General features: G+C 53.8%; 7 protein-coding genes across 7 annotated transcripts; 3 read left to right on the forward strand and 4 right to left on the reverse strand.

The window, feature by feature from the left end:
• Positions 1-267: 267 nt before the first annotated feature.
• ATEG_08206 (PPN1 endopolyphosphatase family protein) lies at positions 268-2,282 on the reverse strand (the record flags this gene model as incomplete). The annotated part of the gene is made up of 3 exons (XM_001216827.1): positions 268-283; positions 402-2,087; positions 2,134-2,282. 3 exons carry the CDS (start codon positions 2,280-2,282, stop codon positions 268-270), a joined length of 1,851 nt encoding a protein of 616 aa, XP_001216827.1.
• Positions 2,283-5,291: 3,009 nt separating this feature from the next.
• ATEG_08207 (uncharacterized protein) lies at positions 5,292-5,810 on the forward strand (the record flags this gene model as incomplete). The annotated part of the gene is made up of 1 exon (XM_001216828.1): positions 5,292-5,810. The coding sequence occupies one exon, from the start codon at positions 5,292-5,294 to the stop codon at positions 5,808-5,810; it is 519 nt and encodes a 172-aa protein (XP_001216828.1).
• A 524-nt stretch (positions 5,811-6,334) lies between these two features.
• Positions 6,335-7,199, reverse strand: ATEG_08208 (uncharacterized protein; the record flags this gene model as incomplete). Its single annotated transcript, XM_001216829.1, has 2 exons — positions 6,335-6,585; positions 6,635-7,199. 2 exons carry the CDS (start codon positions 7,197-7,199, stop codon positions 6,335-6,337), a joined length of 816 nt encoding a protein of 271 aa, XP_001216829.1.
• A 3,136-nt stretch (positions 7,200-10,335) lies between these two features.
• ATEG_08209 (uncharacterized protein) lies at positions 10,336-11,154 on the reverse strand (the record flags this gene model as incomplete). Its single annotated transcript, XM_001216830.1, has 1 exon — positions 10,336-11,154. One exon carries the CDS (start codon positions 11,152-11,154, stop codon positions 10,336-10,338), a length of 819 nt encoding a protein of 272 aa, XP_001216830.1.
• A 731-nt stretch (positions 11,155-11,885) lies between these two features.
• Positions 11,886-12,689, reverse strand: ATEG_08210 (MSF1 domain protein; the record flags this gene model as incomplete). The annotated part of the gene is made up of 1 exon (XM_001216831.1): positions 11,886-12,689. One exon carries the CDS (start codon positions 12,687-12,689, stop codon positions 11,886-11,888), a length of 804 nt encoding a protein of 267 aa, XP_001216831.1.
• A 500-nt stretch (positions 12,690-13,189) lies between these two features.
• Positions 13,190-14,682, forward strand: ATEG_08211 (tryptophan--tRNA ligase WRS1; the record flags this gene model as incomplete). The annotated part of the gene is made up of 4 exons (XM_001216832.1): positions 13,190-13,584; positions 13,653-13,683; positions 13,758-14,088; positions 14,153-14,682. 4 exons carry the CDS (start codon positions 13,190-13,192, stop codon positions 14,680-14,682), a joined length of 1,287 nt encoding a protein of 428 aa, XP_001216832.1.
• A 1,386-nt stretch (positions 14,683-16,068) lies between these two features.
• Positions 16,069-18,216, forward strand: tom70 (putative mitochondrial outer membrane translocase receptor (TOM70); the record flags this gene model as incomplete). Its single annotated transcript, XM_001216833.1, has 5 exons — positions 16,069-16,384; positions 16,466-16,548; positions 16,607-17,378; positions 17,438-17,911; positions 17,969-18,216. The coding sequence occupies 5 exons, from the start codon at positions 16,069-16,071 to the stop codon at positions 18,214-18,216; spliced, it is 1,893 nt and encodes a 630-aa protein (XP_001216833.1).
• Positions 18,217-18,357: the final 141 nt, after the last annotated feature.

Here is an 18,357-nt window from a genome sequence, read left to right on the forward strand (position 1 = left end):
ATACCATGTTATTTTCTCCTATTCATGGACTGATTCTAATGAACCCATGCATATATGTCTATCGCACCTTTCATAGCTCCTATATCAAGCCTCATCCCGGAACGGCGACTGCACCGAGCCAAACCTACCAAAGTCAGCAACACCCCAAACCCCAAGAGACGACAAGCACTTACCCAGGCGTACACCCCCTCGCCAGCGCCGCACTCCCACTCCGCATATAACAAACCTTAGCCTCACGGCACCTCGCACTCGTACACTGCGGGCTCTTCACGCTCCTCCGCCCCTGCAACACATTAAACAGCGTGACCAGGTTCCCATCCCGCTCCATGGCCTCCGTCACCCGATGCCAGAACGTCGCATTCAGCGGAAAATTCGGCGGCCAGCCTGCCGCAGGCGCATACGTCTCGCGCGTCGAATACTCCACCCGCCACACGGGGCCAGTTTCCCGCAGCGCCCCAAACTCCGACACATTGCCGAAGAACGTATACGCCTCGTAGACGTTGAAGTCCCCCGTGTCGACCTCATACACGCGGAACCCGCTGTTCATGTTCATATTGGGCGTGATGCTCGGGCCGATCCAGGCGGTTGCGAGCGCCGTGCGCGGCGCGCGCACAGTCCCATTGCCCGCATAGTACAGATGGAACTCGTCCTCGTGGTTATGCCCGAAGAAGAGATTCGCAATGACGTGCGGCGAGTACCGCTCGACGATCTGGTAGAACAGATCCGTCGGGTTGGGGAGCACGCCGGCGCCCTCCCAGCCGCTCGGGACGTGGCCGATGATCCAGACGCGCTCGGCGGCGTCTTCGGCGCGCTGCAGCTCCGCGACCAGCCAGGCCAGCGTGCCCGAGACGTCCGGGTTGGTCGTGTTGACGAGCGTCAGGAGGTTCGGCGCGTACCAGAAGTCCGTGTTGAGGGCGAGGATGCGCAGCCCGGCTGGCGTCTTCACTGAGTACCCGCCGTAGTGGGTGCGCGCGGCCGCGGCGGCCTCTGCGTCGAGCCATCCCGCCTGCTGCCAGAGCCCGGCGATGTGGTCGTAGTTCCAGCTGAATTGCTGGCCGGCGGTGGTGGGGAGGCCGTGCGGCGCGTCTATGTTCTTGGGGCTGCTGTCGTGGTTGCCGAGGGTGGCGAAGACGGGGCCGGTGAGGTAGGTTTTCAGCATGTCTGTGACGCTTGTCTCGGCGTAGGCGAGGTAGGCTCGGTTGATCTGGGTCTGGGGCTCATCGTGCGCGAGCAGGTCGCCGGTGTAGAGGGTGAAGGCGAGCTTGTCTTGGTCGGGGTCTTTCCCCGTGCCCGTCAACGGGCCGACGGCTTGGAGGGCGGCGAGGGTGAGGTCGTACGGCGAGTCGCATCGGAACTCGCCGTAGGCGGACGCCGGGGCGAGGATGGTGCCGTTGGAGGCGGAGTTGAAGAGGTTCGCCCGGCAGCAGCACGACTTGGCCTTGGTGCAGTTTGCTTCCGCGCTCACGGCGTAGCGAGGGTCGAGATGGATATCCGACAGGTGAGCTACTTTGATGCGCTTTCCGCTGGGCTTGGGGACACGGGGGTTGGCGGGTTTTGGTTTTGGGAAGAGGTTTGTCATGTCTAGGGGAGTGGTGGATGGCATATCGCAGAATGTCGGGCTCAGGGAATTGCAGATGTAGTTCCCGTCGAGCGCTTGCACGTCTGCATAGGCAAGAACCTGGGTCCAGATCGCCCCGAAGGCGGATACGGCATACGATTCTTCGCAGGAGGGATCTTCTTGGAAGTGGAATTGCTTGCAGAGGGAAATGATGGCCTCTGGGACGAGGGTAGGGGCATATAGGGCAGCCGGTTTGGCTGCCGCTAAAGCTTCTTTGCATGTGGTACAGTTAGAGCTCGACGACTCTACGATCAGACGTGTGACGTTGATTTTGACGCCCTGGATCAAAGCCCTCTGTTCATGGTCTGGCAGATGGGAGACGGGCTTCGGAAAGACAACGGGATCGTGCTTTTCTTGTGGGATTGCATTGGGATCCGTGAGGTTCAGGGGGAAGTCAAAGCCCAGAACAGGATCATGAATGATCGGCTGCGGTTCTGCGGTTGGTTTGGCAGGGGAATAGTAGTAGGACCTAACAACGTTTTAGCATGGTAGGGATGAGATATGACTGGACTTACGAGAAGGCAGCAGTCGGGAATCCTGGGGGTGCGATATAGGACGATGCACCAGGAAGCGAAGAGACTGCTGACATGATCCCAGTATATGTGAGTAACTCCCGATCCCACTCAATGACGGCCTTAGTTATTGCCTTTCGGGCGGGAGGCATGACTTTCATAAATCTGGGTGATGAGGGCTGGTCGCGTAGGGATGCGCGCCCTTACGGGGCTGCAGATTGAACTGCGAGGGGAGGCGATTGTGACAAATCGCATGAGTACTACATTGGTGGTTAGGGATTTTGGGGTTAATCGAGATCTATGCAAGAGCAGAATAGTCAAGGCGTTTTCGATGAAGTTCAGTATACAGTTGGCCTGGGGATACAGAACGGGATCTATGGATATAACCTGGAAGGTTACTGCAACCAATATATACAGTGTATGGACCAATCACAGAATATACAACCCACTTGCACCATGTGTCTAATGCTACCGAACTAAATGACATGGTAACCATCTTATACCTGATATTGATGTTCATACTCCATAACTCACACTGCCTTCTTCGAAATATGCCTTCGTTGCCTGGATAATAGTCTATCACAGGTAAGGTATGGACCAGAGTGGAGTGTATCTGAGGCCGACTATTCGCACTATTTGCGATCGTCGTGGGATACATTACCCGATTGGGAACATGTCCAGATCGACGTTGGTCAAAAGATAAGTCATGAAGATAGGATCATTCCATCTCATATCGATAAGTACCTACAAGAATAGACCGGATGTTGTTATACATCTTATTCTGTAACGTATTTCACTACCGAGCGCCGCACCACCACCGAGCGCCGCACCTCCCACCAATTTCTGCCCACAGGCTATATACTAGAGCCTTTATCAACCAAGCAATTGCATTTCTATCTAAAAATTAATTACTAAGTGGTTTAGGATATCTAACTCTAGTATGTCCCCGAATATGACAATTAGAATACTGCGGGGGAGCTCGTACGCGCGGTCCAACTGCAGAAAGTGCAGGATCTATAGGAAGCGCATTCTGAACTTCATCAACCTTATTCTCGCGCTGGAATCGCTCTAGGCCTTCCTGAATAGGTGGCCCCTTTTCCATAGCTAGCTGCCTAGTAGAGCGTTTTCGTTTTTGCCCTTGCCATTTATTATTAGCGCGATATTTGCGGATTTCGTCTCGCGTAAGAACAAGCTCATTAAGCGTCAATTCATAACCTTTAATAATCTTATCTAATCGCGCTTCTAGCAAAGGAAAAGAGTATTTAGCGTGTTCCTGAAGCAGTTTTTTTGCAGCAGATGCCTGCTTCTCTAACTGCTTAGTAGTATAGGGTGTTTTCGGCGCTGAATTGGTTGATCGACTGCTAGATGGTGTAGGGGTCTTTAGTTGAATTTTTAACTGACTAAACATCCTATCTGGATTGAATGGAACTATGCCTGTGTCTGCGAAACTATTTCTAATAGTTTCTAGTTGAAAAGCGCTTTTGCGGGCAGCTAGAAACATCTTTAAAAAGTCGAATTTGTCAATGTGGTTGACTCCTAAGCACCCTTTCTATTCCACTAATATTCCGTACGCCTCTTTTAAAGGCGAAAAACAGCCAACATCCAGAGGTTGAAGCTTATAGGAAGAATAAGCAGGCATGTAGATAGGAATTACATTATTTTCGCTGCAGAGCTGATTAAATTAAGACGTAAGATAGCTGCCATGGCCGTCAAAAATCAGAAGACAATATTTTCCAGTCGTACGACTAGAAGTAAGAGAAATAAAGATATTTTTAAGCTAACGAAGACCTATTTCGTCAGTAGTCCAACTATTAGAACTAACTTCAATCCGACTATCGCGTAGAAGCTCTATATCTTCATACCAGCCCTCTATATAGACCTTTCTTTTAAAGATAATACATAGAGAAAGCACCCAGCCAGTAGAATTAATACATTCGATTAAAGTAACCCATTCCCGATTGCCTAGCTGTACAACAAAGGCTTTGCCATAGTAGTCAGCTCTAGTAACTACTCGAGTAGTAGCTGTTCGGCCTATAGCAAAGCCACTCTCGTCAAAATTATAGATATCCTCCTGTGCAATCCCATGTTACATTATAGTAATTTGTACGCGGTTAAACCACTCCCTAATAACTTTAGGGTCTTCGCATTTTGCTCGTTAATAATCATAGCGTCGATTCCATCGGGTTTTTAGTTCATTACGACGTTAAATGAACTTAGAGGCCCAATTCGCGCCGACTATTTAAATAGGCGTCGTACCGCGCGCAGCAAGAAGAATATTAGCCATTTCTCGTATATAGGATGGTCGAGGAGGCGCTCCACGTCGATCAAGCGATAGAATCCATTATACAAGCGATTCCTCCTCGTTTTGGGTTAATTTATAGCTGTTGGCGCGTATTTCTGAGCGTGCAGTTATACCGCGTAGTCGTCTGCGGAGGGTCTTTTCAGAGACATCATACACGCAAGCTGCTTCACGAATACTAGAGATTTCCGCTTTTTTTAAAGCAGAAACTGCCATTTAGGCCCTGCCCTCTTTCTCTTTTGAATTTTTTTGAATTTGACGCGCTTTTGAAGGCATGGTAGGTGGTTAAATTGAGAAAGGCAAGACGACGCGTAGATTTTTGATGAGGTGCGGCGCTCGGTGGTGGTGCGGCGCTCGGTAGTGAAATACGTTAGATCGGATGTTCGCTGACATAATAATGTACCTGCATAACCCCCTGCACATCTCTTATCTCGCTCACACAACCGAACTCCAGCATTCCAACTTCACATCGTCAGCCCATACCCTGTATCTGCTGTTCAAGGTCATACGACCCGACAATCCGGCCCACCAACTACTCTTATCACTGAATACCTCAGGTGCTCACGGAGGACCCAGGCACGGATCTGTTGTCTGAACCCGGATCGTCGGGATTGACATGCCTATCCGTGGGTTCATGATGTCATGTTACCGGCAGACGCCGAACTACAAATTGGCTGGCTCGGGGCAGGATGATTGACGTTGAGACCATGCATAGAGACGATCGCGGCTCCTTACCATTCTATCGGTACGATTCGCCTGCAGTCTTATCCAGGACGTGATTGAATTCGCTTATTCGTTCATCTCAATATAGAACACAGAGCATTTCATTTCATTGCATATTGATTCGAATCCACCTCTCGCTATGCCTGTCCTCCCCTCCGTGCACGACACACCCTTCGACGCCGATATCAAGGATCGACACCTGATTTACGACTATGCGGCCCAGGACGACAAGGGCAATCCGGAAAAATGGAGGTATGAGATGTGGTTCTACAACGAAGACCGCATCGTCTATGCCATCCATGGTGGCCCCATGGCAGGCCGCAAGAACTTCCAGACCGCAACGTACCAATGCATCCGGCCTGGAGAGCTGTGGCAATGCAACTGGCTCGAGGAGACCGGGACCATCTGTTCGCTGGTGTTCGACATCCCCAAGAAGCGCATCACCACCTTGCTGGGATTCTCCAAAGGCCACTGGGAGCACAGCACCGAGGCCCACGGTGATAAGCGACACCCCGAAGATCTGGCGAGATGGAGAAACCTGGCCAAGATAGGGACCCAGGTTGACCGTCACCTTCTGTCTGAGCAGGCGGAGATCGTGGAGGATTTCAGGGGTGCCGGGAATTTGGAGCCGATCGAGATGAGTTGGTCGACGCTGTGAGGGATTCGATTGGGGAGATTTGGATGAGAGACAGGAAATGCACAATGGATATAATCGGACTGGCGGAATCCAATCAGTCTATGGTGACGTGAATGGCATATCAGCTAGCATCACGAGCCAATTGAAAGCTAATGTACATCATCCGTCAGCGGAATAGAGGCGAATTCCGACAGAGTATATCTCGAGCTTCCTTATCGACATGACGAGGCGTAACAGCCGACCTGACAATTTGGGACCGTAGGTACCCGTTGGCCAGCGTTCACTCAAGTGACATTTGCCTAGAAGCGAGTGACATGTTGGGCGAAGGACAATGACCCAGGTTATGTTTCCTGACCATATAGTCCAACCCCGCAACAGAATGACGGTTGGTTGGCAGTTCCGTAGAACTGGGTCGATGTACCATTCCGCGCGATGCAGTCAATGTCGTCTTTGACGAATCGACGAGGCGACACGGATGGTATACGGGGAATCGTAAAAGCGGGCCGTATTGAAATGTTGACATGGTCCAGTCAATCGGAACCCGGCTAGCTATTGGAGCTGGACGAACTGCTGGAAGAAGGAGCTTGAATGCAAGCCAACTCAATCTGGACATCGTCACGGCTCTGTAATGCGAGGCTGTTGTACGACGGCCCGCGACTGATTATTGCAACGGCGACCTGATCGGCTTGCTGCGAAGCGGTCATGTTATCGACAAACCATGTTTTCCAGGGACTGTTGGCAGAACCTGAGGTCTGCAGGGCGGCAGATTGATCCGTGTCTGTTTCCTGGACGAAGTCTTTGAACGGGTTAGCATGGATGAGAGATACATCAGAACCATCACGTACTTTGGACAGGAATTTGTTGGACATCGAAGAAGGGCGGTGGGCAGTTGGGAAGGTTTGGCGGTGTGATGGACATTTGACTGAGGACGGTTTCTAAGGGGTTGGAATAATAATCTCCCTTCACCGAGAGATGATAGATGGCGTCCTTGAAGACATCCTTCAAGTTCGCAGAGCATTGCGGACCCCAGACACCATCACAACCGTTATTGTCTCCGTACGGCGTCCCCGTCAGGTTCCCAACCCGCAAGGCCACTTCGGAGGTCCGATTCGAGGTGATGACGGAATTGTTGACATGACTGGCCACATAGCCCAACCAAAAGCTGACCTTGGTCATTGGCTCCTGGCCTTTGCCTTGCGAATTCGCGTCATAGGCGTAATACATGTTGATGTCGTCCAAGAAAAGGGGAGGGAACTTGATGGAGACGGTCGTCTGGGCGAGAGGGTCGACGCAGCCCCCATCCCAGAAAGAGCAAAACTGCGTCAGACCCAAGGGGAAGATTGTCGTCCATGTTAGGAGCAAAAGGAGGTGAGAACGGGTCCAGGACCCCAGCCCCAAGTAGAGGGCCATGAGGGACCGAGGCTGAGGGCGATCGAAACCGAGATCACCAGAGCGACCGAAGAATCTCTCAGAATTACAGAGATCGTCGAGAGGTCGAGGCCAGGATGACTGGCATGCTCGTTATCGTGTTATCACCGGGGTAAGCGGGTGGATGAGAGGGTTGAAGGGATGATCGAATGATGAAGCAGATCCGAGATGTTGCCAGATTGTAAGACAGGAAGACAGTCACCCGCTTCTAGAGCATGCTAGAAATGAACCGGAGTATACTCCCACACCGAGCAGAGAGGAACGGTGAACAGGCCGGGGGAGGGGAACAGGGGGGTTGGTGAAAGGAAAGGCTGTTGTTGGTGGTATCGGCGGTTTCCCCGTCAGGAAAAGCAGATCAGATGGTTGATTTGGGGAAGGCTAGGTAGACTACCAAGGGGACCAGTCAAACCACCACTTCACGACCAGCGTTTCAGAGGCTAAATGGAAGAGAAACCCCAAGGATCTGAACGAGAATAGCCGACCAGTCGACCCTCGTATTATGAGAGATTGTGTGGGAGGGAGAGGAGATAGGGTCGGGGTGGACCGATTGGGGGACAAAAACAACGGACGTCCGATAGACGCGGAGAAGGGAAGACGACCACGGACGACCGACGGGAAGGAGGAGAAGGAAGAAGACAAGGAGACGTGAAGAATGAAGAGGGAGAGAGAGAGTGTGAGAGGTGATGGTTTCAATGAGTCCCCATGAATAATCATCGATGATGGGAAAAAAAAAAAGGACAATAATCCGCAATAATCATCCAGAGGTGCAAGCAATAATAATAGGACAGGGAATCTTGGAGGTCAACACAATTAATTATTTTTTCTTTTTCTCCCTTTTTCATTCTTGGCCCTGACGCTAACAGGGATGCCCCCGCATACTCCTCTCCGAATGCGGAAGTTCCGGTGGCTGATCCCGCCCAGGGTACCAGGAGATACCCAATCAAGAACAGACCCTAGCCCCCCGTCCGTCGGGTCTAGGGTCTGGAGGGGCCAATGGAGACGCCTTTCCGGCCAGCCACTCGCCCGACTGGTATTCTAGGTTACCGTCACAGCACCGCAAAATGCAATAATTCTTTTTCTTATGGTGATCTGACTGTTCTCAGTAAACATTCTTCAGAACATCGTGACAACCATCCGGGGGTCGATGATGTATGCCACAGTTTGATGTCTGAAGAGGGATTTCTTCCGTTTGGGGGGACAAGACAAACCCTGAGTACCACGTCTCGGTATCAGCTTATCGGACTAGTCGCCGCTACTGCTGTACCGCCCAGACTAGTGTTCCAAATTAATATCCACCCCTCCCGCTGAATCCAGCCAGAATTTCCCATCTTGCCACCATTGAGTCTACGGAGTATTCCCGTGAAGATGACCAGCGGAGAACTCTGAGTATAGGCGAAGGACCCTGATTGAGATACATCGTGAGAGATAGACAATCTGATCGCATGCGAACCTTGTTCAATTTCCACATTCCATCCCACTAATACCATCGTCTTGCCAACTTCCAGGCTAAACCGGCCCGGTGGTCGAGCGAGGAGCATCCTACATGACCATGGTACTTATGGTTCATCGGGGATCCAACGGCGTCCTTGCTAGCCATGTTTGTGATGACCCTGGTTGGATCCGAGACTTTGTCGCGAAGCGAACGATTCGCTAGTCAACCTAGTCAACCAGACTTGATATCGATGGAGTAACAGTAATCAGAAGCTAATCATCAGACTAATTCGCGATGTGACCTGCCATCGGCCTGCTCTTGTGCTAGCCGAGCTCTTCACTTCCACCACATGGCCGAAAATCTTGTCGCTGGCCAGTAATACTACCTAGGATAGGACCGCTATAATCCCGCGGATATTACTTCCAACGCGCGCGGAAATACGCGCACCGCGACATTACTCCGTCCGTCTCTGATGCATATGTACATACCTTGCCTGTTGTCCAACCTTTGCTGTGCTTCTGCTGCCCGCCTGATCCCATGGCCCGGCTGCAGGCCCGACGGAGCGCACTCGACCGACGTTAGCGCCAATAGTAGGTGCAATGGTGCGTCGTCTCAGGGATGCACTCCGTCTGTATGTCGCTACGCTTTGGCCGTGCTCTGGCTTGTGTCGTCGCCGTGGATAGACGGCAGACCGGCATGTGGACGCCGTGCGATGAGGTCATTGCCCGATACTAGTCAGCCAGTCAGCCGTCAGCAATCCATCAGCCGCATCGACCGCTTTTGCTGACACCAAAGCATAGGCGGCCTTTGACGAGAAGCCCACGACACCATCACGCCCAGGTGGCTCTGGTTCCTTGTTCCAGCAACCTCCTCTCGGGATATCTAATTCTCTTGATGCCGAATACTGGGATCGTTTCGAGGTACGGAGTACTGCAAGAGGGTCTCTCGGGCTTGGCATGCTCGAAACCCAGTGGATAGTTAACTAGTGTTAGCAAGACCCAGAATACCTAATATCCGACGTGCCCGGCAGCCAATGAGGGTGGAATGTCTGGGATTCCGCAGCCAAGGAAGGGAAATCCGATTCCGTTACCGCATTCATTCCTTGCGTCATTGGCGCAGGTTCGGCGGTTTCGTTGGTCGGTTGGGATCTTGCGAGCTCGTGCACATATGCCAACAAAGGATGGTGAGGGGTCCGAGAGGAAGCCGACCCGGTGCGAATAAGGCTGAGGACTACAGTACTCTGTAGAGGGTTCAACCTGCTTAGTCTCTCCATGCTACGAACACCAGGCGATCGGTACTAGATAAGGTAATTTGACATATTTCCTTGTTTGATTAGTAGTCCGATTGATATTGAAAGTGTCTTATCCTAAAAAATTGCAGGTGAACTCCATCCATTGAAGTTCCGGTAAGCTCGTACTCGTAGTGAATTAGCACTTAATCGTATCGTCGTATCGTCCAAGTCCCCCAGGACGGGCTGAGGTACAGTGCGTAGTACCTTGCTCTGGCCTGCGCGGTGTATCAACCCCCACATATCAACAATGGGCGTTGACGGACAGCCCAGCATCTGGGTATTCTGACCATCTGCATGCGCTAAGCAGATCGTATAGATACCACGAGGTATCCAACCAGTCCTCTGGAAACGCCTGAAGAGGACATGTCTCAGTAGTGCCAGTCTCGCGGCAACCGTCACGACCTCTCCAAAACCTGCAGCCGAGTCCTAATAGTCGCAGCGGCATCGTTAATCGACCGAGTCAGCCGACGAATCCGCTCGAGCTCGCGCGTCCGGTTTCTCTCCGCGACAGAGACAATCTTGCGGACCGTCTCCAGCTCCGCGACCTCCATGCCCGTCAACCCGGGGTACGGGTCATTTTCACCAAAATGGCGCTTGACATTCATCACCTTCGTGACAGCCTTGACAAGCGGCAACGCCTCAACCATATGAAACGTCAACCACACCGCATGCTCCGGCGTCGCACACTGATGGTCCCAGATGACATCCATCGCCGCCGCGCGCTGCCGGAACCTCTTCTCGCTCTGCGCGCCGGGCATAGGTGCCAAGTTCGCATCCCAGTCGAACGCGCGCATCACGCCCGCCGGCAGCCCGCCACTACTCCCTCCCTCAGGACCCCCTACCTCGCGCCCCTGCCGCACGGCCTGCCACGCCTCATACTGCGTCAGCTCCTGCGGCGTCATCTGCGCCTTCGCCATGGTCTCCGGGTCGCGCGCATGCGGCGACGACGAGAGCTGCAGCCCCGTCCACAGCGCCACGCTGTTGCCTTCGGAGACGACCTTGGCCAGCTCGCACAGCTTCGCGGCTGTCTCTTCCAGTGTGTCGCCATCTTCCGGGACGGGGAGGATCTTAAGTTTCTCGCTGAGGTCGGCGAGGTGGAGCGGGTTGAGGGTCGCATCGTAGACGCCCGCGGGATCGGGCTTGATTTCGCGGGGTGGGTGCTCGTGATCGTCGCTTTTGCGCTTCGTACCGCGGGTTGGGAGTTCGCTGGCCATATTGGACGCTTTGCGCGTAGATTCGTAGTTGTCGGGCGCGTGGTGAGGTGACGTACTGCGCTAATCTGGGTGTCGCGGACTCAGGATCGTAGGTATACCTCGCTCATGTGTGCTGATGACCATCGGCTGCGAAGGGAAGAGAGCTCCATGTAGACAGCTATGTGGTCAGGCCACCCATCCCGGTGTCACAGAGAGCTTTGTTGGTTTGTTTGTGTTCGATTTGGGCTGATCGTTTGCAGGATGAAGATGGTTCGCGTCGCTTTGCTGCAGATCTGCTGCTGCGGTACCGCCAATCGGTCACCGCGTTCCAGCGATTACTAAGGATGGGTCGCATGTTGCTTCAAAGCGTGATCTATCAACAATTCAAGCCCTTACTTGGACAAGGACAATGAATTCGATATAAATTGATAGTCAGTGATGGATAAATTCACAGGTAGTATGATACACGGAAATTCCAGACTAAGTGGAACCCCTAACCTCCGCCTTTCGTTCCTAGGCCTTTTCTTCCTAATGTACAATCGATATTTTAGTCCATACCATTTCCCCGTGGAAACGTGATCCGCAAGACAGTCCCTCTTGGTGATGTTGCAGGGACGGTAGAAGTCAACTTTGTCAAATCAATATGTAGCCCGATCGTGGGAGAGTGTCCATCAAAGAACAAAACCAAACGCCATAACTCCTCGCTTGAATGTCGAATAGATGTGTCACATGTGGTTCGCTGAACGCTGAATTCAATGCTCATCATCGTCCGTCACGCCATTGCCGCGGAGCCAGACGCGCTTCCACGGGCCCTCAGTCCCAAAGGCAGCCTCCCGGTCCTGGCGCATGCCCTCCAGCACGCCGACAATCCCACCACTGCGCAGCCGCTCCAGGACCACATTCATGCCCTGCTTGCTCTTCAGGATGGCGTCGCGGGTGCGGTTGACGCCAATGAGTTCGATCGTGCGCTGGATGCCGGCCGTCGACAGAGAGGAGAAAAAGCCCTTCCGGGGCGGCTCGTCATCGACTTCCCCGTTGTGATCGGGGATAGAATCCGTCTTCCTCCAGCCGAGGAGCTTGCCCTGACCGAACCGCGACCGGAAGGTCACGGTCGTCTTGACCGTGGTCTGCTCGCTTTTCTGGTCATCCAGCGAGAGCCCTTCCAGACGCTGCAGGGAGCCCTCCAGCGGCTGTCGCTGGTAAAACTGCTTTTCCACCACGCTAAGAATGCCCGTCCACTCCATGTTGCGGGATTCGGTCTCCATCCAGCCTTCCTTGACGTCAACAATGGTCGTCTCCAGGATATAGGTCTGGCCGGAATTGTCGGAGCCTCCGATGCCCTTAGGGAGCAATTTCAGGATACCCGAGGGGACTTTGGACTTTTTGAGATGGAGCCGGGTCGTGTGCAGTCGGTGTGTCTTCGGGTCAACATAGCGGTCGATGACATCGGTCGTCAATACATGGCGAGAGTAGGGATTGGGATAACGGAGAAAGTAGGCGAGAGAGACGGCAGGGAAGGAGTAGTCGTAGGTGAAGACGTTCTCGAAGAACTTCATCGTTGCGGATGCATATAGGCCGAACAACGGATGAAAAGGGATGTACACAGACAGCAAGAAGCAATGGGAGGAGATGGGGGAAGGTAAGGTAGGTAGTGGCGAGAGGAGGAATTGGGTTGGATGATGGGATGTTGGTTGCTCCAGGTCGTCTGCTCAACTTTGAGTGGCCGAGCAAAAAGTCTCGGGGCCGAATAAGAGGCCTAACTGCTTCTAGCGGGCGGAGACGGATTCTGCCGGCTTCTGCGGCTAGCCCGATTGGTAACGCGGGGTGCCGATTGGTGTCACCTGATTCTCAATGCCTTCAGCCAATCAGATGGCTTGGGCTCTCTGACTCATCTGTCGGCGTTGGAGGGGCTCGTCCGTTGTGGTTATCCCAAAGTGTGGATCGTATCAACTTTTTGTCTTCACACCTAGATCAGAGTCAACCCTCCCGCGGGCTCCCCATTACCAGAGAACCCACTATATCTCTCTAGTGGACCGCATCGTCAGCGACAACTAAGATGGCCGCCGATGAACCAGGACAGCCCCCGGCGCTCACCAATCTGAGCCTGGCCGAAAAGGCCCCCGATTCCAAGGCCGTTGGACAGATTGTGACGCCATTCGACGTCTCCGGAGGAGTCGATGAGTCGGGGAAGCTTCTACCAGTCGATTACGACAAGCTGGTGCGCGAATTTGGTGCCACCCCCATCAGTAAAGAGCTCCTGGAACGATTCGAGAGAGTCACCGGCCGCCGTCCCCACCGCTTCATGCGCAGAGGCATTGTCTTCAGTCATCGCGAGCTGAACAAGATTCTTGATCGTTACGAGAAGGGACAGCCTTTCTATTTGTATACCGGTCGTGGTCCCAGTAGTGATGCCGTGCATTTGGGCCACACCGTGCCCTTTGAGTTCACCAAGTTTGTCTCCTCGCTTCCATTCGTCACTACTCCATGAATTAGCAGCTGACATGATCTTTCTTTCGCAGGTGGCTGCAGGATGTTTTTGACTGCCCCTTGGTAATCATGCTTACGGATGACGAGGCACGTTCCCTCCGCAGCAACCGAGTGATTGCGATTCTAACTAGCCACAGAAATACATGCACTCCGCGAAGATCGAAATCGAGGATGTTCGGAGATACACGAAAGCCAACGCCATGGACATTATTGCTGTGGGATTCGACCCCAAGAAGACCTTCATCTTCAGCGATTTCGACTTCATCGGCGGCGCCTTCTACGAGAACATGTGCCGCATGGCCAAGAGAATCACAATCAACTCGGTCCGGGGTACTTTCGGCTTCAACGACAGCAACAACGTTGGAGAGTTCCACTTCTGCGCTACTCAGTCGGCTGCCGCGTTTGCTACCAGTTTCCCCCATATCTTCGGCACAGACAGGAAGAAGGTTTCGTCCATTCCTTGCCTGAGTAAGTCCTTGGGCCCTGAATATGCTTTAGGATTAATTTGGACATGATACTAATAAGCGATTAGTTCCCTGCGCCATTGACCAGGACCCATACTTCAGACAATGCCGCGAGCATGCCGAGAAGATGAAGTACAAGAAGCCCTCGCTCATCCACGCCATTTTCCTCCCGGCACTGCAAGGTCCCGGCTCGAAGATGTCTGCCAGTGTGGATTCCTCCGCTGTCTTCATGGACGACACGCCCAACCGTATTAAGAACAAGATCAACAAGTACGCCTTCTCTGGCGGTCAGGACACCGCCGAATTGCAGCGCCAACTGGGAGGTAACACCAAGTCCGACGTTCCTTTCCAGTACCTCACTTTCTTCCTCGAAGACGACGACGAGCTGGAGCGCATCAAGGTGGCCTACGAGTCTGGTCAGATGCTCACTGGCGAGATCAAGCAGCGGTGTATTGCCGAGATCCAAGCGTACGTCCAGGGCTTCCAGGAGCGCAGAGCCAAGGTGACGGACGAAGTGCTGGCCGAGTTCATGCGCGCCCGCCCGCTTGAATGGAATGGCAACCCCAACCCGGTTGTCGATGAGAAGGCCAAGAAATAGAGTATACACTATATCCTGGCGGGACGGCTCCGGGATATTGACGCTTTATGAAATACACGTGTTTCGATAGCAGCATCCAGAGACCTCTAGACGACGGCAATGCAAAACGATGTTTATACCCACGCGTGACGGAATGGCCGCATACATGTCATATAAAGCTCCGATGCTTATTCGGTGTTAGTACAAATTCGCACATTCCTACCCGGGATCCATCTCCTTCACTGCCATTAGTATATGTAAATGTCAACGGCGCACGACTCGACCGCGCATAAAGCCTCGGACTCCGTTACTGAGCCAACATTCTTCTCCATCGACCAGGTCTGCAGCAAGGATGACTCCCTCCGTACAGAACCCATGCACCATTGCGTATCGTCTCGTAGTCCCCGAGTTGCCGCCGCAGGAGAGCAGTGGCGTGATCCACTCCGGACCAGGATCTCCGTGTGCCTCCGCCGACCCCTGTGTCCGTCGTCGAAAGTACGGAGTTGTGATACTTCCCTCCATGATTTCACCCTGGGGGTTCACCACAAGCACTTCCGCTTGGTCCTGAGGGGAGAGGATGCCGGACCGGAGTCGCGCCGCTGTGTAGTCGTCCCGCGCGGTGGTCTTGTGTGTGGTGAATGCGGAGGGGGTCGTGGTCTGCGAATCGATATAGACTCGCCATCCGCTCGGATCGGATGGCGCTCTGCAAGGGAGGAGGAGGTTCTTGGTCTCCATGGGCGCCGCTGGGCTTGGTTCAACGGTACAGGATCCGTTGCGACCGAGGACGATGCGCAGACGCCATGGTTTCGTCGGATCCGAGATGAAGGTGTCGAGGAATCGGACGAATTGTGTCAGATCCTGTTGGAGAAACTCATGCGCCTTGGGTCCATTGGAAGCATTGAGCTGCGTCGCGTAGCCGATCTAGATGATAAGGGAGGAGGTAGTAGGCGGAGCGGAGGGGGTCGGGATAGGAGTCTGCGGCGTAGTGTTGGACGGTCGCTGGGAGAGATGGATCGTAGCGCAGGGAGGAGATGATCTGAAAGTCGGAAACCATTGTTCAGGCGCCGTATTTGAAGCAGTTCGCACCAGACTGGGAGTCGTCGATCGCAAGTAACAAAATGACGCTGAGCATTGGTGGAGACGGGCGGGTGTGATTGGCCTGAGCTCCCGCCGCGCATAACTTTTCACAAGCGGCTCTTCCCCCATCGTTCACTCTCCCTCGACCTTCTCTCCTACAGCTGCCGTCTTCCCTTACCTTTCCACTCTTGCCGTGCCCTCTCCCCACACGTCCAGTGAGTTTTCTCCTCGCCAATTCTCTGCCGATGATGTCTGCTTCGATAGAATGCTAGCGATACTGATCCCGTCGTCCTCCAGGGAATCTACAAGGGTCTAAAAAAAAGGGTCATCATGTCAAGCGAGTCGTCCGTCTCCCAACCCGTCAAGAACGTGGTTGTTGATACTGCTGCACTTCCGGCTTCCTCTTCTTCTTCCGTATGGGATCGCGTCTCGAAATGGGTGTCGGAGAATAAGGCTTTGGTGTACACCATTGCCGGTGTTGCAGTGGTCGTGACCAGCGCCGGAGTCGTCTACTACCTTTCCGATTCGGGCCGGTCAACCCCAGCTCCCCCGCCCACAGAGAAGAAGAAGAGCAAGAACCAGCGTCGGAAAGAGAAGAAGAAGGCAGAGGAGGAAAAGAAGGCCAAGGCTGCCTCGGTCCAGGACGGTATGTCTGGAGTCCGGATGACGTAGCGCGTCGTCAATTGGTCAGTCCCAAGGTGTTGCGGCTGACCAACCAATTTATTAGAACAACCCGCGAAAAAGTCCGCAGAGTCTGCGGAGGAGATTCCCGAGGTCGATGAAGCGACCGTTGGCCAGCTGGATGAGGAGGTGAGCAATGTCGACTTCCGGTGGTTTATTCTCTCATGCTAACTCCGTACCTCCGTAGACCCGGAAATCCTACGCTGCCAAGCTGAAGGCCGCCGGTAACAAAGCCTACGGCTCCAAAGACTACAACAAGGCCATTGAGCTCTACGGAAAGGCCATCCTGTGCAAGCCCGACCCCGTTTTCTATTCGAACCGCGCCGCGTGCTACAACGTCCTGTCGGAATGGGAGAAGGTTGTTGAGGACACGACTGCTGCCCTTGCCATGGACAGCGAGTATGTCAAGGCCTTGAACCGCAGAGCGATCGCGTATGAGCACATGGAGAAGTTCAGCGAAGCGCTTCTGGACTTCACCGCCAGCTGCATCATCGATGGCTTCTCCAACGAGGTCAGCCGCAACGCTCTCGAGCGTCTCTTGAAGAAGGTCGCCGAGCGCAAGGCCAAGGCGATCCTCGAGGCCAAGGGCAAGAAGCTCCCCAGCCCTACCTTCGTGTCCAACTACCTCCAGAGCTTCCGTCCCCAGGCTCTCCCCGAGGGCCTCGAAGAATCCGCCGACATCAGTGAGGAGTCTGGAAAGGGTCAGCTGCGCAAGGGTCTGATCGAAATGGCCAAGAAGACTGGGGATGGCTACGAGGCTGCTGCCGCTGCTTTCGAGAAGTCCCTGGAGCTCGGCGATCTGGGCGATTTTGAAGCGCTGGCTCTCAACATGAGAGCTACTTTCACTTACCTCGAGGGTAACGCCCAGGCTGCTCTGGCTGACCTGAACAAGAGCGTTGAGCTCCAGCCCTCCTTGGTCCAGAGCTACATCAAGCGTGCTAGCTTGCACCTTGAGCTCGGTAAGTCCATGGTAAAACGGTTAGCGTCGACTAGGCTGGTGTACTGACTGGTTCAATAGGTAACAAGGATGCCGCTGGAGACGACTTCGAGCTCGCCATCTCTCACAACAAGGATGACCCCGACATCTACTACCACCGCGCCCAGCTTCACTTCATCCTCGGTGAATTTGCCGAAGCCGCCAAGGACTACCAGAAGTCGATCGATCTCGACCGTTCCTTCATCTTCTCTCACATCCAGCTGGGTGTGACGCAATACAAGATGGGCTCTGTGGCCTCCGCCATGGCCACCTTCAGACGTTCTGTGAAGAATTTCGAGGACGTCCCTGATGTGTACAACTACTATGGTGAACTGCTCCTCGACCAGTCCAACTTCGCCGAGGCCATCGAGAAGTTCGACAAGGCTGTGGAGATGGAGAAGCAGAGCAAGCCCATGGGTATCAACGTTCTGCCCCTCATCAACAAGGCCCTCGCCCTCTTCCAGTGGAAGCACGACTTCCAAGAGGCCGAGAACCTGTGCCAGAAAGCCCTGATCAGTATGTTCCCTCCGCCCAACTGTTGAAGTCCATCCTTGGATGCTAACCTTGCTACAGTCGATCCCGAGTGTGATATTGCTGTGGGTACCATGGCTCAGCTTCTCCTCCAGCAGGGCAAGGTCTCCCAGGCGCTCAAGTACTTCGAGCGTGCCGCCGAACTTGCCCGTACGGAGGCCGAGATCGTCAACGCCATCTCCTATGCCGAAGCCACCCGGACGCAGCTTGAGGTGCAGGAGAAATACCCCCAGCTTGCTGCCCGTCTGACGGCTATGGGCGCTGGCCTCGGCGGCCCCCCTGGTCTGTAAATGGTAGGCCCGCACGTTCTTGCGAATAAAATCTCCTCTTTTCTTTGTCTGCCTGCATGAACCGCGCTCGGCTCGGGGAAGTAGGCATATTTCATGCGGTATCGACCAGTTTACTTCTGATCTCCTTGCCATGTTTGGGGC

This window comes from Aspergillus terreus, genomic scaffold (genome assembly GCF_000149615.1).
Source record: "Aspergillus terreus NIH2624 scaffold_12 genomic scaffold, whole genome shotgun sequence".
In the NCBI taxonomy this organism is placed as follows: domain Eukaryota; kingdom Fungi; phylum Ascomycota; class Eurotiomycetes; order Eurotiales; family Aspergillaceae; genus Aspergillus; species Aspergillus terreus.